Source organism: Peromyscus maniculatus, chromosome 2, assembly GCF_049852395.1.
Source record: "Peromyscus maniculatus bairdii isolate BWxNUB_F1_BW_parent chromosome 2, HU_Pman_BW_mat_3.1, whole genome shotgun sequence".
Taxonomy (NCBI): Eukaryota; Metazoa; Chordata; class Mammalia; order Rodentia; family Cricetidae; genus Peromyscus; species Peromyscus maniculatus.
The window spans coordinates 121,514,943-121,539,523 of record NC_134853.1 but is presented as its reverse complement, the minus strand read 5'-3'; the positions used below and the strand labels follow the sequence as shown (position 1 = coordinate 121,539,523).

At 41.7% G+C, this 24,581-nt stretch overlaps 1 protein-coding gene across 1 annotated transcript in view; it reads right to left on the bottom strand.

Moving 5' to 3' along the window:
• Cachd1 (cache domain containing 1) overlaps positions 1 to 24,581 on the bottom strand; it is a 230,744-nt gene that overhangs the window by 71,602 nt on the left and 134,561 nt on the right. The window contains exon 4 of the mRNA XM_006974048.4: positions 18,945 to 19,051. Coding sequence (XP_006974110.1) covers positions 18,945 to 19,051 — 107 coding nt within the window. The remainder of the gene's footprint in view (positions 1 to 18,944; positions 19,052 to 24,581) is intronic.

Below are 24,581 nucleotides of genomic sequence, written 5' to 3'. Positions count from 1 at the left end.
CACTCGCTGGGCTACCATGGTTAGTCACTTGCTATTTCAGTTTCTGTGAGCTGACTTCTCTGGACTGTCATCTACAGAAGGGGATCATCTAAGAGTAAGACGAAGAAGCAATGGCGCTTCTTGAGTACGTTTTGTGAATGCGATTACTCATCTGGGTAATTTGGGTCGCTTTTATATAGATGGTAAGACATTTCTCTGTGCAGGTTAAGCCCTGGAAACCAAGCGACCTGAGAAGAAATCACAATTATTTCCCATGGAAGTTCTTCAAAAGCCTTGGTTATCCTACCATGGTGTTGGAATAAGAATGGCCTCCCATAGGCTCATAAATTTGAATGTTTGGTTCCCCATTGGTGTGCTGTTTAGGAAGGAATGGGAGGTGTGGCTTTGTTGGAGGCGGAGTTGGGGGGTGGGCTTTGAGGTTCAAAAGCCATGCCAGACCCAGTTTCTCTCTTCCTCTCTCTTTGCCTGATGCCAGGTGTAAGCTGCTCTGGTCATGGGGTCTTTTTATAGCAACAGAATGGTAACTATGATATCTGCTATACAGATGAAAAACCAAGGACACAGATAACCCTAGCTCCTTCCGTTCCACAAGGATTAATTTGTGTACCTGTTATAGAAAAGGTATTGCATTGTGGTACAGTTATAGGAAAGATATTGCATTGGGTACCTAGCATTCAAGAAGAACAGAGTCAAGGAGCTGTCCAGGATAAAAACTTAACATTCTATAGTAAGAACAAACACTCAGTGAACTTAGAAGAAAAAGTGGCAACTGAAGCAACAGAACTCTGAAGGCACCCTGCCTTCCAAGGTGCCCTGGGGTTGACAAAAGTCACCGCTGTAGCTGTAAAGACGCCTACCGTCCCACACAGCACAATTCGGCTTCCTTTCTTGTCCTCAACGGCTGCCCTACCGAGAGTTGACTTCCCGGGAAGCCAAACATGCTACGGCTACACAAATCTCACCTCTCTAGGACTGTCACACGAGGTAGTAAAGGAGCGGGTCCTTCAGAACCGAGCGCTGTTTCAGATGTGACAGAGGGCACACCTTGTCTTGTAAAGCAGAACTAGTATCCTGAACAAAAGCACCCAGGAGTGACAGGAACTGAAGGGGCCGAGGGGTTTAAAGACTCGAGAGGGATTCGCTAAGGCTGGAGCTCACAGGTCTAGGAAGAAGGGGCTGAAGATGAGGGTGAAAGATTCCCACCCATCTTGGAGGAAATGGGGGGCACCCAAGAAGTCTGAGAAGGGGAGCTTGAGTCAGTGTTTTCAAAACATTCAGTATGTCTTGAAAGAGGACACAGACCCAGGAAACATTTGGGGAGGCTTTCACTAATGATTCCTCTGGAGGAGAGGTGGAGATCTTCAGTTCAGGTGGGAACAACAGAAGAGAGAGGGGAGAAAAGGAGATCACAGACACCCAGAGAGGAGAGGAGAGGGAAGATGCTCAGAACCAGAGCCAAATGTCCCTTCACTGACAGAGGACAATAGGAGGCGTGTCACAGCCAATGTGGCTATTAAGAGGACTTCATAGTTGAAAAAGCGTTCAACATCCTTAGCCACCAGGGAAATGCAAATTAAAACTGCTTTTAAATTATGTCTCACCCCATTTAGAATGGCTATCATGAAGAAAACAAAACAAAGGCTGGTTAGGATGTGGGGAAAGAAGAACTTTTTATTTTTAATTGAAGAGATCTCATAACTTTTTCTTCTTAGATTTATTTTATGGACCCGAATGTTTTATTTGCACACATATCTGTTCACTACATGTATGTCTGCTTTCCTCAAAGTTTAGAAGGAGGGAGTCACATTCCCCAGAACTGGAGATAGAGATGGTGTGGTGATATTTTATTTGTACTGAAATGTTATTTTAATTTTATGTTAATAAATAAAGTTGCCCTGGGGTCAGAGCTATTAGAGCCATAGTAAGAGCGTGGTGGTTAGAAGAGCTAGGTAGATTTCTGTGTGTTCAGGGATACAGCCAGTATTGGAGACATATGCCTTTAAGACCTGGAGGGCGGTACTTACAGGCAGTGATGAGGCAGTCATGTGGTTGGGTTTACAACCAATGAGAAGGCAGAACAGAAAGATTATTTAAACAGAGACACAGGAAGTACCTCCCTCTCTCGGGGAAGCTAGGAGCACTGCAGGAGGTAAGATTTTATCTCTGAGCTCTGACCTCTCGGCTTTCTCTTTTACCTTGGCTCTGTGTTTCTTATTTTAATAAGACGATTGGTTACATCTACATCTGGCGCCCAACGTGACAAGAATCCATTAAAAACTGCTTGGGGCCGGCTCCCTAGCCCGAGCAGCCGGCTCCCTAGCCCCTGCCCAAGGTCTGCTTGGGCTCAGGCTGGACTGTGAGCTGCTTGCTTAAAGCCAGTGCTACAAACAGCTCAGGCCTGCCCTGCTAAACAGGGCCCCTGCCTGTAAAGCCAAGCCTTGACTCGGCTCAAGAGGGAACAAGTGGCTGGCTTTAAGCTTTAGCCGGCTACCCCTTCGCTTTCACTTTCACTTTCGCTTTCGCTTTCGCTTTGGCTTTCTCTCTGTCTCTCTGTTTCTGTCTCTCTCTCTCTCTCTCTCTCTCTCTCTCTCTCTGGATTCACACCTAGGACACTAGGTGGCTCTTTTGAAATTCACTCGGATTTCTACTGTTCTACGCAGATTTGGTAAGTCATAAAGGAAAAAATGGGTTTTCTGTGTACATTGGAAGAAAATTGGGTTTTTAAAATTTTAGGCAGTCTGACAATGGAACAACTATATGAAAAGATTAGTATTATGGGAATTATGCAGTTAATCACCATGCTTATTCTCATTTTACTATTTAAAAAGATAGTCGATTTAAGTGCCAGGATAACAGCTTTAGAAAAACCTGTTAATTTTAACAGTGAAGTTGGTTCAAGTTTGGATCATAAGGTTACAGAAAGAAAGCCTGTTTTCACACAGTCATCCTTAATTTATCCTGTAACCGTACAGCAGATGCCTGATCAAATGGCTACACAAAATATCTGGGCTCCAATTGAACTGATGGATTTTAAAAGGTTTAAGGAGGCAATAGTATCTTATGGCATGCATTCCCCATATGTAAAGCAAATGTTAAACTCTTGGTCAACATATAATAGGATTATACCACAGGACTGGCGGGACCTTGCACAAGCTGTTCTGGAACCCAGCCAGAGAATTCAATTTCTAACGTGGTTTAAGGAGGAAGCTAGAAACGTAGAAACACAATGGAGGGATAAAGGAATACAAGTTTGTCAGGATCAGCTTATTGGAGAAGGCCAATATGCTTCAATACAAACACAATGTTTATATGATGTTCAAACCGTAATTTTATGTCGAATGGCAGCCTTGAATGCATGGGACAGAGTTGATGAACCAGGAAAAAAACCTGAGTCATTCACAAAGGTTATGCAAGGCCCAAAAGAATCTTTCACAGATTTTTTAGAAAGACTGGCTTCAGCAGTAAACAGAATGGTCTCAGGATCAGAAGCTAGTAAGGCAATAATTGAAGCTTTGGCATTTGAGAATGCGAATGCAGCATGCAAAAGAATAATCAGGCCGTTAAGGGCAAGATCTGCACCTTTGGAAGATTGGATTAGAGAAACAATTAATGTTGAGGTTGATGAGCATGATCCGTGGGTAGGAGAAGTAATTTCAAAAGGTTTGAGGAGTGTTAGATGTTTTGGGTGTGGACAGCAAGGACATTTTAAAAGGGACTGTAAACAGGTCATTCCTAGAAGCAATGTTTCTTCAAGGAACAATGGCAACAGAAGGCCCCTTCCTTCTGGAGTATGCAGAAGGTGTGGTAAGGGAAAACACTGGACCAATGAATGTAGATCAATAAAGGACAGACAGGGTAATCCTTTGCCTCAGTTTTCGGGAAACTCCCGGAGGGGCCTCATGCAGGCCCCCATAGCAAAACCAGTTCAAACCTTTCCTGCAGCTGTAGAGGAAATCCCTGCTCTGAGCGATTAAATAACCAAATGACTATTGGAATAAATCATGCTGGTCAGGATGATGAAAAAGAGAGAATAGAAAATTCAGGAGAAAACATAAAGAAAATTTTTTGGTAAACTTTTATTAATGAACAGAGACCAAAATTAACGATAAAAATAAATGGTGTTTTGTTGTCTGGTCTGGTAGACACAGGTGCGGACATTACCATAATTGCACCAGAATTTTGGCATCCAGCTTGGCCTCTTCAGGAGGTAAACGTTCAACTGTTAGGAATTGGGACATTATCTGGAGTGAAACAGAGTGCAAGATGGCTCGAATGTATAGGTCCAGAAGGACAGAGAGCAAAATTAAAACCATATGTCGCTAACATAGCTATGAACCTGTGGGGTCGAGACTTGTTGCAACAATGGAATACTCAGATTAAAATCCCTCCAATCTCAGAAACAAATCATAAACTAGCACATGTTTCTGAGAGAAATATTAGAAGGCATTATTTTGAGTGGTCACCAGCCATCCATATTATACAAGAACAGGGCACAACAACTGATAATCCTCCAAAAATACCAACAGCTCTACCTTTAAAATGGTTAACAGACAAGCCTGTATGGGTTCAGCAATGGCCTTTAACAACAGAGAAACTCCAGGCTTTAGAAGAGCTGGTAGAAGAACAGTTAAATGCTCAGCATATTGAACAGTCAACCAGCCCTTGGAATTCTCCTGTATTTGTTATTAAAAAGAAATCTGGTAAATGGAGAATGGTAACAGACCTTAGAGCAATTAACAAAGTAATTCAGCTGATGGGCTCTCTACAATCTGGAATTCCTTTGCCTACTCTGTTACCAAAAGGATGGCCTCTCATAGTTATTGATTTAAAAGACTGTTTCTTTTCAATACCCTTACAAGAAAAGGACAAAGAAAGATTTGCTTTCACAGTGCCTACTTATAATAATTCTCAACCGGTTAAAAGATTTCAATGGAGGGTCCTCCCACAGGGAATGTTAAATAGCCCAACTCTGTGCCAATATTTTGTACAACAGCCATTGGAAGTGATACGTAAAAAATTTCCTAAATCTATAATTTATCATTATATGGATGATATTTTACTAGCTGACTCAAATGCAGATACTTTAGAAAGAATGTTTGAAGAAGTAAAGAAAATTTTGCCTTGCTGGGGATTACAAATTGCTCCTGAAAAGATACAAAGAGGAGATTCTATTAATTATTTAGGATATAAAATAGAGCTACAAAAAATTAGACCCCAAAAGGTGCAAATTAGGAGAGATAGACTACAGACTCTTAATGACTTTCAAAGATTATTTGGAGATATTTCTCACCTACGAACTATTGTTGGGGTAAAAAATGATGAACTGACTAATTTGTTCAAAACCTTAGAAGGTGACAAGGACTTAAATAGTCCAAGAGAATTATCACCTGAAGCTGAGAAAGAATTGGCCTTGGTAGAAAAGAAAGTACATGAAGGGCACGTGGATCGTATTGATCCAAAGCTGGATTACATTTTGTTTATTTTACCTTCTAGGCATTCCCCTACTGGAATATTAATGCAGAGGGAAGATATTATATTGGAATGGATATTTTTACCAAATAAACCAAATAAAAAATTAAAAACTTATGGGGAAAAAATCTCTGACTTGATTTGGAAAGGAAAATTGAGACTTCGTCAATTAGCAGGAATAGACCCAGCAGAAATTGTCGTACCTTTAACTAAGGAGGACATTGAAAAATTATGGACAGAAAGTGAACCTTGGCAAAGAGCTTGCAGTAATTTTTTGGGAGAAATTAACAGCAAATATCCCAAAAGCAACAGAATTGATTTTATAAAGAGAGCTGATTGGATCTTGCCTCGAATTGTACGGCAAAAACCCATATCTGGAGTTCGTACATTTTATACAGATGCCAACAAACAAGGAAAGGCAGGTTACAAATCAGAAAATTTAAGTAAAGTGGTACAAAGTCCTTATAATTCAGTGCAAAAATCAGAATTGTATGCTATTCTGTTGGTATTAATGGATTTTTCAGAACCTCTCAACATAGTAACTGACTCTCAGTATGCTGAAAGAGTGGTGTTACATATTGAGACTGCAGAATTTATCCCTGATGCTTCAGAATTAACTTCACTATTTATTCAATTACAAGATACAATCAGGAAAAGGAGTCATCCTTTATATATAACTCACATCCGATCTCATACTGGTCTGCCAGGCCCTCTAGCACAAGGCAATGATGAGATTGATAAATTATTGATAGGAAATGTGCTGGAGGCCTCAGACTTTCATAAAAAACATCACGTCAATAGTAAAGGTTTAAAAAAGGATTTTTCCATAACCTGGCAACAAGCCAAAGAAATAGTAAAGAAATGTCCTACTTGTTCTTTCTATAATCAAACGCCATTACCAGCAGGATGTAACCCAAAGGGTACTCAGAGGAATGAAATTTGGCAGATGGATGTGTTTCACTTTGTAGAATTTGGAAAATTGAAATATGTACACCACACCATTGATACTTATTCAGGATTTCAATGGGCAACTGCTTTGAGTTCTGAAAAAGCTGATTCTGTAATCACTCATTTGCTAGAAGTTATGGCCATCATGGGTATACCTGCACAAATTAAAACTGACAATGCTCCATCATATGTCTCTGTTAAAATGAAACAGTTTTTTGCTTATTACAATATAAAGCATATTACAGGTATACCACATAATCCTACAGGTCAAGCAGTTATAGAAAGGTCAAACAGAACTCTAAAGGATATGCTAAATAAACAGAAAGGAGTAACAAAAACCCCCAGAAATAGACTGCATAATGCTCTATTAACTTTGAATTTTCTGAATGCCAATGAGAAAGGAACAACAGCTGCAGAGAGACATTGGATAATAGAAAAAACTACAGAATTAAATCAGCCTATATACTTTAAGGATGTGCTGACCTCAGAATGGAAGCCAGGGTATGTATTACGTTGGGGACGAGGTTTTGCTTTTGTTTCTACAGGAGAAGATAAGCTGTGGATACCATCAAAATTGATAAAGGTTCGATTTGAACAAGAAAAACCTCTTAATTAGAGGAGGTGATAGTTCATCAACCAGCATGAACATCCAATTTAAACTAACTTGTACCTATAACACATGTCTTTTCATTTAATCAGATAATAACTTGCCAAAAAGGAACATCCCCAAAATTAGTCTTGGGGGAAGGTTTTTGTTTTTGTCTTTTAGGAGAATGAAGGTTAAGGAATCTGAAGGACACAAGACAAATGAGACAACTGAAGAAAAGGGACAAATCATCTATCCCAGGAAACAGAGTATATGGGAGTATATGGCATATGGGTATATATTATCTAAAAAATTTTATGTCTTCTTAAATGTTTGTTTCTGCTTTTCTCTAAAGATTTAATGGTTTTCTTTTTTTTTTTTTTTTTTTTTTTTTTTTTTTTTTTTTTTTTTTTTTTGTTTTTTTCGAGACAGGGTTTCTCTGTGTAGCTTTGCGCCTTTCCTGGAACTCATTTGGTAGCCCAGGCTGGCCTCGAACTCACAAAGATCCGCCTGCCTCTGCCTCCCGAGTGCTGGGATTAAAGGCGTGCGCCACCACCGCCCGGCCACTATTGGTTTTCTAATAGTCCCAGTTCAATTAAAATTTAAAGCTGACTTTGGAGTTGGAGAATGGCTCTCTCCTTCTTCAAACTCAAGCATGTTGTTAAAAGGAAAATGCAAACTCCCTGTATCATGCCAGAAAGAGCCATTTTCTGCTATGGGACAGGACAAAAGCCAAATTAATTAAGGGACTATTCTATTACTAATCTCAACTCTTTGATTCTATTCTGATTCTTTAAACTTTTCTTAAAGTATAAATTTTATATCAAAATTTACAAGATTAATATATATATACATTTTAAACTTTGTTAAGATATGAATGGTCATATAGAGTACTATCTAATTCTAGAAAAAAGGCTTCAATTAGCTGCATATATATGTCTTTGTGTTCGAGTCTCTTATCAGTTTTCTGCAGATAATCACGGCCAGGCCTAACATCAACTGAAGTCTCCGGAAAGAAGATGGGGCCCCACAACCACAACAACAACAACAATTCCACGTGGACAATAATAATATCACTGAACTGACAAACATCATCTACAGATCAGCTTTGAACTACAAGGTGCTCAGAGCAATTTTGAGATGACTAGCTGAGATGATCCAGTCTCAAAGACTACTTAAATAAGGACTTGAGATAAACCCTGAACTTTGGCAATACACATGGACTGGATAATAATGAAGGATATAGTTACCTTTCCTAGAATTTGACAATTAACCTAAAATTTTTCTTTCAGGATAAAGATAACTTCGCCCATACCCAGCAGGAAGCAATTTTAAGAATGACGCCCACATTCCCAAAGAGGTGGTGTGGGGCGGGTGGTTTTTTTTTTTGGTTCTTTTAATGGGTTTTGGGTCTGGGATTATTTTCATTATTTAGGGGGGTAGATTACAAGTTGTCAAGGGTTAGGAAAAAGGCTAAGCAAAGGAGATTAGATTTAAGGTTCTTGTTTTTAAAAAAAAAAAAAAGAAAGAAAGAAAAGAAAAGAAAAGAAAAAGACAATTACTAGTTTTAAATACTTTACATTATTACCAACTATTAGGATATAAAGAAATGAAAGTTAGTAGTTAGACATTACAATAGAAATTGTAGTCATATTAGATATGTTTTAAAAATTGAGCAGATGTATTTTAGACAGGTCATCTTCAAACCCTTCAGAGATCTACCGAATATGGCATTTAAAATATTTTAATAACTTAGAAATTTTTCTTTTTTTGAGACATGTCGGCTCCTGGCAGTACTAATCTACTTCAGAGAAAATATGGGCATTGAAGAAACTGCATATGGAGTTAACTTTCATTGTGGCAAAAGTTAGCCACTGGACAACAAAGTATCCTCAAATCAACAGAAAAAATGGACAGACAGAACACGAAACAAAGGACTACCAATTCCTGCCAAAACAAGTGTGGTTATGGCTTTATCAAAAGGCATCTTCTGAGGCCAGGACAACATGGCACCATCCCTGAAGTGGCCTTCACAATCCGGAAAAGGTACAGTGCCCTTTTCTTTGAAGGCAGCTGAACAGGCAGTGGGCCGATGGCTTCTGTTGTGCAATGGAACAGCAACTGAAAGCTCACGCCTCTCAATAGTAGACTGGCATTTAATAGAGGGATGTGGAGAAGAAGGGGATGCTGAGATGAAGCCATATATACACAGCCAAGAAGAATGGACAGCTGAATTCAAAAACCATCAACAATTTCCAGAATTTAAAATCCTGAATCATGACATGACACTAGTGGAATTCAGGTGTTTCTGGTACATGGACTGCTCTCACCCAATGTGAGGTTGAACTGTTGACCTTGTGTACAACCTACTTCACAAATGAGTCTGTCAGATACGATAAGCCTATAGGCTGAAGATGATGCCCCAACACTGTGGAGAAACCTCAGGTGACTGTCCAGGCAGCTGGCTGTTTCTGTCAACTCACAAAATTTTTGGAAGTTGCTTTTGTGCACTTCCTGTTTTTATTTTTGTTAGCTAATATTATTTCCTTCTTGGGTCTCTGAGGGAGTTGAAGATTAGTTAGTTATAGTTGAAGATTAATTAGGATAGAAAGTGAATTAGATACATTTTGAACTTACTAAAATAGGATAGATAAGGGAATTATTTTCTCTGATTTGTCAAATACAAATGGACTAGACATCGTTTAGGTATTTGTTACTTGTATATATTGTATATAGTTATTGTACTTTTGTATATAGTTTTTCTTTTGTTAGTTATAACCTTTTGCCTTTTTTCTTTTTATTAAAATAGAAAAGGGGAAATGTGGTGATATTTTATTTGTACTGAAATGTTATTTTAATTTTATGTTAATAAATAAAGTTGCCCTGGGGTCAGAGCTATTAGAGCCATAGTAAGAGCGTGGTGGTTAGAAGAGCTAGGTAGATTTCTGTGTGTTCAGGGATACAGCTAGTATTGGAGACATACGCCTTTAAGACCTGGAGGGCGGTACTTACAGGCATTGATGAGGCAGTCATGTGGTTGGGTTTACAACCAATGAGAAGGCAGAACAGAAAGATTATTTAAACAGAGACACAGGAAGTACCTCCCTCTCTCGGGGAAGCTAGGAGCACTGCAGGAGGTAAGATTTTATCTCTGAGCTCTGACCTCTCGGCTTTCTCTTTTACCTTGGCTCTGTGTTTCTTATTTTAATAAGACGATTGGTTACATCTACAAGATGGTTGTGAGGTGTCATGTGGGTGCTGGGAATTGAGTCTGGGTCCTCTGGAATAGCAGCTAGTGCTCTTACCATTGAATCATCTCTCCAGCCCCCAAAGAGGAACTCTTATACACTGCTCCTGGGAATATATCCTGGTGTACTCACTATGGAAATCAGCATTAGAGGTTCTCAAGGAAGTCATATGGCCCAGTTATAACCACTTTAATGCATACCTGAAACAAGGTAAGTCAGCATTCCACAGGGATACTTGCACGTCCACAGTTACTGCTATGTTATCACAGTAGCTAGGAAATGGAACAAGCATGGGCAGCTAGCAGCAGATGAGTAAAGGAAGTGTGTATCACATACAGACACAGACACAGTAGAACTTTATTCACTATAACGAACAAAATCACATGTTTCAGGAAGGTTTTTTTTTTTTTTTCTCCACACAGGGTTTCTCTGTGTAGCTTTGGAGCCTGTCCTGGAAATTACTCTGTAGCCCAGGCTAGCCTCGAACTCAGAGAGATCCGCCTGCTTCTGCCTCTTGAGTGCTGGGATTAAAGGCATGCATCACCACCGCCTGGCTGTTCAGGAAGTTGAATGTAACTGGAGATCATTATATGAAGTAAAATAAACTGACTCCCCAAAGCAACTCTGTGTGTGTGTGTGTGTGTGTGTGTGTGTGTGTGTGTGTGTAACATGACAGTCAAAAGGGAACCATGAAGAGACAACCTCCCAGGGATGAAGTGATGATTGCTCAGTCAGTACCCTCAGCAGTTGGCTGGGGCTGGAGGTTTGAGCTCACCTCAGAAGCTGTGAGGAACTGAGGAGGTGGAACAAAGAGCCACAAATGCTGAAGAGTAAAGGAGAAGGAACCCCAGGAGACGAGTGAGAAGACCTCAGCAGTGACGGCAAACAGTGCAGGGTGATTTTCTAGAAACTGAAAAATGACTTTCAGGATAAGGTTCACACGTCAATGGGTACAAGGTGATCAGGCCAAACATTTGGTCCCGCTCAGCACTTTAAATGTCGTGATAAAGTAGAAGAATCTGAGTGTTGACTTGGAGTGGACTGGCTGGTTCAACACTGTTCTATAACCATCACTACAGTATTGTAAAAATGAATAGACATGTGCATAGGAGTTTTCAAGTCATATTGGTTACATTAAAAAAGTAGGTTCTGTCCATGGAAATCAAATACACCATAAATATGTATCATACTCTAGCAGGCTCTAATCTGCATGATGTTTTTAAATGTCAGCTAATGGCTTACAAAATATCCTAGCTGGGCATGGTGGCATATACCTTTAATCTCAGCACTGGAGAGGCAGAGGCAGGTGAATCTTTGTGAATTTGAGGCCAGCCAGGGCTACACAGTGAGACCCTGTCTCAAACCAGCAAATAGGAAAAGAACATCAGAAGTGAGTATAATAGATACTATGGTTTGGATCTGAAATATCTCCACAGGTTTGTGTTTTGAACTATTGGTTCCCAACTTGGGATGCTGGTTTAGAGGCTGTGGGGCCTTTAGGAGGTGGGGTCTGGCTGGCAAAGCAGGTAACAAGGAGTGAGCTTTTGAAGGTTATATACGTACCCCTTTTTAGCCCCATGTACTTGGCTTCCTGTCCTCCACTGTGTGAATGTACCATAAGCTCCTGTCACCAGGTCTAGTGACGTGCTGCCATGTCTTGCTTTACGATGGAGCCATGAGCCAAAATAAATCTGCCCTAAAATGGCTTTAGCCAGGCCCTTAGTACAATGACATGCAAGTAACAACAGAGGTTTACTGTGAGAAGCTGTAAAACTTTTAGTAAGAGCCTGAAGGAAAATTAGGGTTAAGAAAAATGACCTGTGTTTTGCACCTAATTTTGTGTGTACCTATACATATAAATGAATGCATATTAGATGGATAAAAACCAAATCATAAAATCTCAAAAAAATTTCTCAGTGATTTAATAGATTTTAGAAATTTTTATAAGCATTACGTATTTATGACTGAAATGCAATCACAAAGAAATAAAAAGGAACCAATATCCTTAGCTTTTGTACCTTTCTTTTAGGGAGAATGTAGTGTGTTCATTGTTACTAGGAGAAATCCACTAATGATTGATTGATTGATTGATTGATTGATTATGGTGGAGAGTGAACCCAGGGCCTTGTGAATGCTAAACAAGCTACCAGCCCTGCTAATGGTTATCTAACAGGCAATTTTTATGGTAAAGCTGCTTCTTGATTCATGATGGGGCCATGTCTCAACAAACCCACCGTAAGCTAACAGCATACCAAAAATGCAATTAACATGCCTACCCTACTAATCACCCTAGCTTAGGGACTCGGTAAAGGTAGAGTTCATGCTGTTTGCTCCTGAGAGCAAGTGCCAGACCAGCTGGGCGTGGTAGCTCTTTTCCACTGTCCAGCATGAGGCGAGACCGCAACACTGCACACTGCAAGACCCCAATTCCAAGGGCAGTTTCTACTGAGTGCATTTAGACTCAGTAGTATCATGAGGTTGAAAAATGAGTATAAGTCAAGCCATTGGGAGCCAGGAGCCACCTGTATTGGAAAGGACAGAGAAAAGCCTACAGGACACAGGGAGTCATGGCCATTGACCACTGAAGGATGCACTGAAGTCAGGAAAGTGAGGAGAGTCTACAGCCTCTTGGGCCCACAGGTACCTCCTGCAGCATCTACCTTTACCTACTCACGATGGCCCCCTATCCCCAAACCTGTATCTCAGGGAAGACTGCAAGGTTACCAAGATCGGACTCTGCAACTTCAAATGCTCTTTAAATAAAACACAATGAAGCCTAGAGACTTCTCCATTGTGGTAATATATTGTTCCTCAAAATATTGTGCACCCCAATAAACTTATCTGGGGTCAGAGAACAGAACAGCCACTAGATGTAGAGGCCAGAAAATAGTGGCACATGCCTTTAATCCTAGCATTCCAGAGGCAGAGATCCATCTGGATCTCTGAGTTCAAGGCCACACTGGAAACAGCCAGGCATGGTGACACACACCTTTAATCCCAGGAGTGGTGGCAGGAAGCAGAAAGGTATATAAGGCATGAAAACCAGGAACTAGAGCCTGGTTAAGCTTTCAGGCTTTAGGGCAACAGTTCAGCTGAGATCCATTCTGGATGAAGACTCAGAGGCTTCCAGTCTGAGGAAACAGAATCAGCTGAGGAATTGGCAAGGTGAGGTGGTTGTGGCTTGTTCTGCTTCTCTGATCTTCCAGCATTCACCCCAATAACTGGCCTTGGGTTTGTTTTTATTAATAAGAACATTTAAGATTCATGCTACACTCCATTCATTAAGAAAGACCAGCACCTACTTTCCCTCTCGGCCCAGTTGCATAATTCAAGAGAGCAAGAGGCAAATTTCCTTGGACTCTTCAAATAAGCTCTCTTTAGGGATCAGGCCATGAACAAGAAAATAGCTCAGCAGGAATTTAAAAGAAAAAAAAAAGAGTGAGAAACTAAAGATAAAAGCAGGAAAGCACCATAATATACCACATGTGCTGTCAAACTTCAGTTATTTGGATGGACTCAGGCACAAGCAGTCAATTTGGAAAGTACAGATCTGGTGAGGGTTGTTTTAAGGAAAAGAATGCACATATGTGTTGGATGGAGGGATATATGACCCGGTTTTGGATAAATAAATCGAAGAATGGTTTATAATTTATGTGAGTCTATTTCCAGCCAGTCTGAAAGGCAATCTGAAACTGTGTTATCAATTAGGAGCCCATTGATGGATTCTATACAGTCTGGAAGGGCCTGGGGCTGGACATCTTACAGATGTAAATATCAGACATGTGATAGCCTACAGAGTGCATTAATTCTGCTCTGGAAGGGGCAGGGGCTGCAGGAGGAGGAAAAGGGGGAACTTTGAGGTCGCCCTTCACCCTCTACCACACCTCTCACATTACAAGTAAGTGCTCAAGCATGTGGACTTTGGGACGCAGCCACTGCCTGGTAGAATGTCACAAAACTTCAAATGCAAGCAAGCCAGTGCTTAAGAACCTAAATATTGCCAATAGCTGCTTGTAAACTGAGCTGTGCCAACCAACCCTTGCCAGGCAGTGGGTTCTACTTGAGATACACTCTAAGAATGACCAGAGTTCAAGGTCTGGTCTTTAGCTACATTCAATTTACTTCAGCTATTTCCACCTTGATTTTTCAGACCCCTTCACCCATACCTTAACAACAAACAGTGAAAGGAAACAGCATTTTGTAGGAGCCCTTTTTCCTAAAAAAAAAAAATGTTCATGAGGCTCCACCCAGTGCCTGGAACATGGCAAGTGCTAGGCTACTGAGTTACACCCCAGCCCTTGCAGGGATGGCTGATGATTTATATAGCTGAGTTTTACTCTAGTCCCAGTAAAAGAAGGGAATCACAGAACAACAGATGAGCTGTTCACTCTCTGATTCCCATGCAGTGGTCCAGCTTCATAACAGAGGAGAATCACTGGGAAGGGAACATCCCAAAGTTCCAGACCCTCTGATAATCTATCGATCTATCTACTTTCTTTTCCTTCACTCTTCTTCTCCATCTCCGACCTCACACAGAGGAGACTGATTGCCAACTCTTCTTCACCACACCAGACCCCAATGGGCTGCAATTTCTCTCAACTTAAAATATTCCCTGATGCTTAGAATCCTCCACCATTTTTTCCAAGCAGACCTGGAGAGTTCATATACTCAACTGTCTACAGCTCCTCTGCCTCCATCCCGAAAGCCTGAGCCCTCCAGGACCAGCCTTGCCTCCCTCTCCACCATTCTTCCCCACAAACTGCTGGCCCGTCATTAAACACCGTGGCTGTCTTTCTAGCCCTTGCCCTACTGGAGAGGCTCAACACAGCTGCTCTCTCCTCTGTCCTGAAGTACTTCCTTCAGGAAGACACCCTCTTGACCCCCAACCCCTGCCTGCCCTGGACTGACAGTCCCTCTTCTAATTCCTTTCCTGATTACATCTTTTGCAGCGTCCTCTAAGTGACAAGGGACCCCAAGACTCCATCTTTGGAGTTCTTTTCTACCCTAATAGCCTGCTACATGATTATAGTCACATGACACAGGTGCCACATAGACACAATGAGTTCCAAATTTAAATCTCTATTCTGTCCTGTCCCTAGGTTCTAGACTTGCATATCCAGCAGTCTATGAGATTTTTCTACTTGAACGTCTGCCAAGCATCTAAAACTTTACTCTTACCAGATATCCTATTCCAGTCTTGTGATACTCCAACACGATACCCATCCCCTCTCTATGGGCCCTCTACTGCATCCAAAGCAATAGCTGAAGTCCTTACAATGGCTGGGGAAGCAAGGACATCAGGGATTTGGCCCAGAACGATCTGACCTAACATCCTATCCTGTTCCCTAGGCCCCTTTCACCCGACCACAACCACAGTGGCCTTTTTGCAGTTTTTGAGCATAAACAAAATTCGAAGCCTTTGCCTGGGTTATCCTTCCTTCAGTGATGCCCATATCTACAAGCCCCACCTATTCAGATCTCGTCAACAAGTCCCTGTGTAAAAGGGTAAAGTCCTGAATCTCCAAACCTCAGCGACACCTAGGCCTCATCTCCAAGTCACTTTTGCCTGGTCACACGTGCTCTCATCTGATGTGTGCTCCTGTAACAGAACCACACCCCGAGGAACTCCGAAGCGACAGCCGGCATTCTGGAGATCGGGAAGCCTAGGAATGAGAGGCTGCGTGTGCTGAGGAGTGTCTTGCTATACTGCAGCATGGCAGACGGTATCACATGGGTGAGATGGCCCAAGATTGAACTCAAACGCTTGGATAACTGGCATTAATCCATTTACGAGGGTAGAGTCTCATAAGGTTTTGGGGGATGGGGGAGACAAAGTGACCTCGAAGGAGCATTGACCACCACTTGATGTACAGTTTTTTATCTGTTTATCATCAGTAACTCTCAACCTCTAAATAAGCTCTTTGTTCTGTTTATATAGCTTTTGGGCCAAGTATTTATTATGTGGCACAGTGTTTAATAAATACTTATTGAATAAAGTCCAGTTCTGTATATTTATTCTAGTTAGTGGCTAGGTGCTGATGAAGACTTGGGGAAATTGCTTCTGTACTCAACAAGAAAAAGGCATGGTGCCCTTATTATTAATGATGGTGCTAGACCCCAACAATGAGCTTGCTGTCAAAAACTTGGGACAGATAAAAGATAGTAAGGAAATAGGGATGAGGCCCTGGCTGTTATCTGCTCCAGATCTGCTAAGGCCTGGTCCTTCACTGAGGTAGGAGTTCCTAGCAGAGGCAAGAGTGTCACCCTAGACTCCATGTGTGTATGTACCACCCTCATTCTGCCTCAGTCTACTCTTGTGTATGTATATAGATAGTATGTGTAAGTATGTGTGTATGCATGCATGTGAGTGTAGACAGATGTGCATGAGCCACACAGCACACGTATAGAAGTCATAAAGACAACCTTGGGTATCATTCCTTGCCTTCTATCTTCTTTAAGAAGGGGTATCTTTTGGTGGTTTGCTGCTGTGTATGCCAGGTTAGCGGGCCCATGAGCTTCAAGAGATACTCCTGTTTCCACTTCCCATCTACTTTAGGATTAACGATGCACACTACCACACTCAGCTGTATGTGGGTTCTGGGGATTTGAACTCAGGTCCTACTGCTTTGTGGCAAGCATTTTCCCTATTGAGCCATCTTCCCAGCTTCAGCCTGTCCTTTCTTATTGTCCCAGTCACATAACCAGAAGTTAATGAACTCTCCTCAGAAACTCGACACCAGCCTGAGGATGTATTTTCAGAGACATGTTAACAAAGGTGCTGTCTACCCAAAAGGAGTGAAAAAAACAGCCTTCCACATCTGTGCGTTCAACCAACAGCAGCTTGAAAATGTGTGAAAACACCTAAGTGCACTGAATGGTGTAGGCTTTTCCGAGTCATTCCCTAAAGAATGCAGTGTGGCAGCCATTTACATACCATTTGCATGCTTTTAGGTATTACAAGTAATCTGGAGATGATTTTAAATATAGGAGAGAAAGCACAAATGCTGTATGCAAATGTCACACTATTTTGCATAAGGATTGAGCTTCTGCAGATTTTTGTGTTCACAGAGGTTATCCTAGAACCCAACTGAGGAGCTACTGTAGTCTGTAATCCCCTTGCTTTATTTATCTTTTCCTGATTCTAAAAACAACTTGTGCTCAGTTAGAAATGAACAATACTCCAGCATCCTTAAAAGATACCTACTAAAATTATTCAATGGGTCCCTAGATCTTATATAAATGAATATTGTACTATTTTTTTTTCCTTACTAATTCAAGTGGAAACCTCTGAAGTCAGTGTGACTTTTAACACTTTGAACAGATAGCGCTAAGCTACCCTGTGTGTTTTTGGAAAATACTTATACCTTATTCTACAGAATTCTACTCACAGATTGTTATTGCAGCAATATGTCTCATGTTACTGAGCTTTTTTTTTGAGAAGCAATGAACCTGAGAATCAAGTGTCAACTCTGCGGCTCGTGCCAACTCTGGAATCTTCCATTATTAACCTTCCTTTCCTATTTCATGCCCTTATAGACTCTCTTTTAATGGAAACTATTCTCACTTAACTTCTTGTGTAGCAGTAAACCCCACCTGCTCCAGGAGACTTCCGTATTCTCTGACCAAATAAAACTGACTGAATATGTGATGCACCGTGGCTCAAAGTATGTGCCTGGCAGACGAAGGTCGGATCATTTATCTAGCACTTATAGCTTCATTATCCCCTAAGAAGTTGAAAACTCTTTCTTTCTAGACCCAATAGGCTCCCTGTTTGTGTATACAGTTCCCAAAGACTACAATCCCTCCCCCAGGCAGAGCCTGTGGGGTCCTAGAAGTAAATATTCTGGTCCTCTGGCCTCTGTCCTGAGTTTTATGTGTCTGTAAGAGTCCTGGGGCTTGGGAAATGTAGACCTTCATGCTTAAGGCTTAGCTCCTTCAACTTCCCAGCATGTGAAGGCTTGGGACCTTTCTGAGTCTTGGTAAAACCTGAAACTTGAGGCTGGTCTTATTTCTGAAAGTCGTCCCAGCTCTTCAACGGGAAAGCCTCTAGGTCTTAAGATCTCAACCAAGTGTAAGTGTACACAAGGCAGTGAAGGAGAGGAACTTGGAACAAAACCTCCAGGGCAAGAAAGGAGAGACACCGTGGTACTCCGAAACTGCAGGCTACCGTATAAAGGGAGGCTCGATGAGCTACTACCCCTTCATATAATGGCATTCAGTGAGATAAAGAAGAACGTGCAGTCTCAGCCCATAGTGTAATGGTGTGGATTCTAGTAGTGGAAAACCCTCCCATTGTTCATCTAGAAAACTCTAAAACCAATTGAAAGATTACTGATAGAAAATGCAAATGCAGATGAACATCTCCTATTATAACAATAGCTGGGTCTCTGACATAGCCTTTAACATAAAGAATGTAAAGCTCCTCTGGAATAAGAAGCTGTATCGGGGAGCCTGGTGTGGTACTTGGCATGTACTATATATACAGTTGTACAATACATGCTTAATACATACCAACTTGATAGTCTTCCCTTCTTTCCTACAGAGTTAACTTTCTCAAGAAACATATACACTTACAAGTATATAACATTGTCCTTTAGAACGAAACAAAAACATTTGAGGCAGTACATTTATTTGTTCAATGTGAATAGGGAGGATGCAGTTCACCTTTAAGAAATGAAAAACCAAATACTGACCTGAATTTAAGTCTCGACCCGGGTTGAAGGCTCTGCTGTTCACGGTAGTAGAAAGTCGATCACAACTCACTGTCCTCGATACGTTGGTATTAAAGTTCCCATCAAACCTGAAACAACAGGGCAGGATTAGCAGTGTGTGTATCTGGTGGGTTTCTCATCTAAAAAAAAAAGCCACCAACAAAAACAATCATTCATACCATGTGTGAACAGGCTAGCCCGTAAGTAGTAGGGGATGGTAAATTAACAACAACAACAACAAAAATAGTAAAAATGATTTCTAAATAATGGGTGAGGAAGAGGAGTACCTGCCTCTAGAAGGCTTAGCAGTCAGGTTCAAATGCCAGGAGATGAAAACTGAACTTTAGAAGCCAATCTTCCTCAAGGAACTTGAGTATACCGATGAAAGCTTATGCAAAGTAGATGAGAAGACAGAGACTTGAGAAGCTGCCAAACAGTTTTTCACTGTACTGCATCTGACCTGTAGAGGTCAAGTCTGCGAATGGGAGGAGAAGGGAAGTACCAACCAGGGAATAGAAATCTCCCTGTCCTGTCACTCACGACCCAATGTATGACCTGGAGAAACTTAGTGTTCTTATTTGGGAAAATAAACAAATAAATGAAACTTACTTTCCAAAGTTTTCAAAAGGGTTAAGAGTCATGTGTGGATAAGCTTCTCTTGGAACCTGACTGAGAAATGGCCTCTGCCCTGCTGCCATTCAGAGAAAGCTGAAATTTCTTGATTTCTTATAATAGTTCAGTGTAAGTACTAAAGGCACAACAACGTTAGTACCCAAGCAGATGGATCACAGTTGGAGCCGGCAAATCATTTGCTCAAGAAAACAACAATCTGAAAGAACCTACCAGGACACACATTTATATAGTCGGTAAGGAAAGACAAAGAGCTTCCATTTCTATATTCTATTTCAGATTCCCAAAGCAGAGGGAGCTCCCGGAGACTCCAGCAGGCAGTCAAAAACCTCAACTCAACCCCAGCTCTTTACATCTTGTGGTATATTCAGTATATAGCTCATCAATAAACCTGTGAGTGGATGCAGTTCCTTGACTACATGCCAGGAAGGAACTCTCCTAAACTCAAGATCCATCGAATCATTCATGACTTCGGATTATCTGTTGGTCATCTCATAAAATCTAAGAACTGCTGAACTAGATTGATCAAAGGGAGCTGTGTTTTCATATCAGTTTCAACCCCCAAAATGGAAGAATATTTTTAGAGTATCTTCTCAAAGATGAACGAGGGAACTGGGTTTGAAGAGCCCTTTATTCCAGCCACCAGCCCAGTTGAGAATTCCATCAACAGTGTCGGCTGCGCATCAAAGGACTCCGTGGCTTCACTCACACAGTGGCTCTGTTTTGGACTTGTCCCAGTTTGTCTAGAGAGAAGACGGCTTCCTTCGAAGCCACAGAGGAGGACAAAGGAGAGATTAACACAGTTCCAGCTACCTACGTGCACGCTGCTGGCACAACAGTCCACAACTCATTGTCCTTGTGCACCAGCAAACAGAAGTCATTCCCTTCACAAACGCTCTCCCAGAAGGCCGGATAATAATATTTGGGGCTTTGTGGGTCATAAGTTCTGTCGAGACACTTCCACTCTGTCACTATAGTGCACAAGCAGCCACAGAAAATGGAAGACTGAGTGTAACTGTCTTCTAAAAAAATTTAGTTTTCAAAAAAAAGGTGGTGTGTATCTGGGCATGGTGGGACATGCCTTTAATTGCAGGACGCAGAGGTAAGCCTTTGTGAGTTCAAGGCTAACCTGGTCTAAAAGTGAGTTCAAGGACAGCCAGGGCTGTTACACAGAGAAACCCTGTTTCAAACAAACAAACAAACAAACAAACAAACAAACAAACATGAAACAATAACAAAAGGGTGGCCGGCCAAATTGTTTCTTTGAGTTGGACTAGACCAGGGTGGTCCAGAAAAACCTTAGATGAAGAATATGCATGGGTTTTGCTCTGTCCAGTATGGTAATACATAGGTACTAAGCATTTGAAATGTGGTCACTTATTTAAGGTCAAGTGTGAACAGTCACTGAACTGTGGTTGCCATGTTGATCCACTGGAGAAATCTAGAGGGCTCTCCTATTTGCCTGGCTCTCTTTCAGGCCCTATTTGCATATCACTTCCTAAGAAAGATCTGTCCGGATGTTGGATAACTTCCCAAGAATGTCAAGTGCCTCTACATTCTCTCAAAAGTTTGTCTCATATGTTAAATTTATGATTCTATTTATAGGAGGTGGCGGTGTGTGTGTGTGTGTGTGTGTGTGTGTGTGTGTGTGTGTGTGTGTGTGTGGTATCAGCTATGTGGCTGTGAGGTGGCTAGAGGTTGACATTAGGTGTTTTCCTCTATAACATTCTACCCTATTTTTTGAGACAGGGTCTTTCACCAAGCCTGAAGCTTGCTTTTCCCCAGGATCTTTTTTTTTTTTGGAGATAGGGTTTCTCAGTGTAGTTTTGGTGCCTGTTCTGGATCTCGCTCTGTAGAACACGCTGGCCTTGAACTCACAGAGATCCGCCTGCCCCTGCCTCCTGAGTGCTGGGATTAAAGGGTTGCGTCACCACCACCTGGCTCCCAGGATCATCTTGTCTCCACTCTTCCCAGTACTGGGTTTAGAGGTGCAGGTTGCTGTGCTCAGTTGTCACATGGGTGCTGGGGATCTGAACTCAGGTCCTTATGCTTGCGCAGTAAGCTCTTTACTCACTGAACCATCCCCCAACCTCCTCTGTGTATTTTCTTTGTGGGGGGAGGGGGCGATAGATTTTGGAAACTAAACTGCACGAATAGATAAGAAAGGAGAAAACATACAGATCATTTTCTTCTCTGGTGTAATCATAACATTTAGCATTGGTTTAGTCAAATAGTTGCTCATTTTAACTGACTTGTTATGAATACTCATGTGCCCAGTCCCATTCTGAGCCACCCAGAAGGCTCCTGATGTCTTAATGAGAACTGACTCATTTGAATGGTTGCAAAATACTCATCATGTAGCTACACCAGAATCACCCAGGGTGGATGCTTGACTCTGCCTCTGCAGAGCTCGATTTACTGATTTGGGGGCAAGGAATCTGAGTTTGAATGCTTCTGAGGGACAAGAAAGCCCTCCAAGGTTGTCATACAAACTTCTGAAAATAAATTAAGAGAATGGCTTTCTGTATGAACACAGGTAATCCTTATTATCCCTCACAGACACTAAAGACCAAGGGGTTTAGTTCACTAAGGACAGAGGGTCTTCGGATTTGGTTTGGGTCAAGAGAATGGAATAGTATACAGGTATGCCTGTAGCTCATAGCTAGACTTTGCTGTGCAAATTATGAAGCCCCTTTACACCTACCCATTTCACAATGGGAAAAAAGAAAAGAAAAGAAACCTAGGATGTACAGCAAGTAAAGGAAGTAAGGGAGCCTTGGAACCTGGACCCAACTCTTTTGCTAAGAAGAGACACCCAACATTCTTCTAAATGACATAGAAGGAAAATCTTGCTGAAAAGGTCAATTCAAGAAGGTACCTGACATATCCCACTAGGACAATTCTGGTCCAATATAATCCATGTGTACCCAGACAGGGTGTCCCCAGCCAGGACCTCTGCTCTGAGCCTCACCCCCAGAGAGCTGATATCAGAAGGTGAGGGTACACAGACTTCTGGGGTCATTGTGAAGTGAAAGCTGGCTTACTGGAGACAGGGAGACCAAGGAACTACTCTTAGGGTTTCCTTCCTCTATGGAACAGATGATCTCTCAGAGCATTAGAGAGAGCTTCTGCTCCATTACCTTTGTTGACCACAGAACAGTCGACAATGTGGTTTGCGTCATATCCTGTTATTACTGTCTCCCCGCCTTCTCTCCCAGCTCTCCCAACCTTCACTTCTAACCACACCAGACTCAGTACGGGCTTGCCCGTGGATCACCACTGTCCATTGCACCCTCTCTTCAGGACTGACCCATCAGCCCACATTCCTCCCTCCTCCAACATCTCAGCTCAGGGTGGCTTCTTTCTCAACCTGATTGGAGCTTTTTTCCTCTGTGTGTGTGTGTGTGTGTGTGTGTGTGTGTGTGTGTGTGTGTGTGTTTAAATAATCAGATTTAAAATGCTGTCATTGTCAGAAGCACTGAATTCAAGGGCACAAGGCAGCCCCCCCCCCCCCCCAGGGCTCTTTCTGCAGTCATTCCCCAAAGGCCTCACTTTCTAATATGACCAGAGTGATGATTATGTTCCAAGAACATACATTTCAGGGGTAAAGGAGCATAAACACTAAAAAAAAAAAAAAATCATCAAGAAAAATCCAAAAATAAAATGAGCAAGTTATCTTTCCTTTGTACCAACTAAAGATTTGTTAGTGGGGGGAGGTGGTAGTCAGCAGTTAGGGAAGCCCTGCTAGGCAACCAGCCCCCAGGCAGCCTTGAACTCTCATTTCTCTCCGGTTTAGACTGCTCTGAGTCTCCTCACCTGTGCTGTGCCTCAGCCATGGGGCATCACCCACCTACATGCAAGTTCATGTAAAGCCTGGAAATCTGCCCACCCTGATGCTTTCCACACTACCTATGCCGCTCGAGTGTCTGTCAGGTGAGGGGGAAAGGTCATCAGAGGGCAGAAAGCAATAGAGGGAAGGAGAGTGTCTGGGGCTGGCGAGGGAACGAGGCCAGGGAGCAACAGCAATCGCTAGAAGCAAATATAAAAGGGGATTATCTCCTAGCGCTGCGATCACACATGCTAACGCTTGCTGTTGTCTGGACTCCGGACCTGCTGAACTCTAAACATTCGAAGGAAACCTGCTTAGTCATCTTGGCTACACTAGCTACCTCCAGGCCTAGGAAGAATGGTCAACAACCTATCTCCTTCAGTGCACATGCGCCATCAAGAAAAGCAGTTTCTAAAAAACAGCATGCTAGTCACTCAGATCTGGAGCCCATGGAAACAAAGTTTATGGTTAAGATTCTTTATAAAAACATGTCAATTACTCTTAGGACTTAGCTAAACCATTTTGCATTGAGGGGTGTATTAGCTGCCAATCATATGCATATAAGTCTAGGTTTATAGAGAGGTCAAGAATTAGAAAAATGATACATTTTCCTATAAGATGAGTAAGTGATCAGTTTAAAAGGCTTGATTCATCTCATGCTTATATTTATGCTTTTAGAAAGTTAGCAATAGAAAAATCCTACCTAAATCTCCTTTAGACCTTGAGTCTTAAAAAAAAAAGATAATGAATTAAATCCGATTTCTCTACTTATTTTCATAAGATAAAACCATTGCCTAGAATTCAGTTTCTAGAAGAATAACTCCATCTTTCCTATCCCCTTAAGAAAGAAGGAAAAAAGAAAAAAAAAAAAAACCCGTTCCTTTTGGATTTACTTTCATGAACAACTGATCGAAACTGCGTCCCGAGGGAGAAAACAGGGCTGTGACTCCCACTTTGATCTCTTCCCCATGGAGAAATTCACTCCCTGCCTGCCTTGCAAGATGTTCATTTGATTGACGCTTGCTCTGATGTGCAAACTGCTTTGAACTTCAGACATTTAATTCCCATCAGGCTGCAGTCATTTTTATTCTCCTTCAACAGGATTTACGAGCAGGAGATCAGCAAATGTAGAAGATAAAATAAATTTGCAGAAGCTTTGA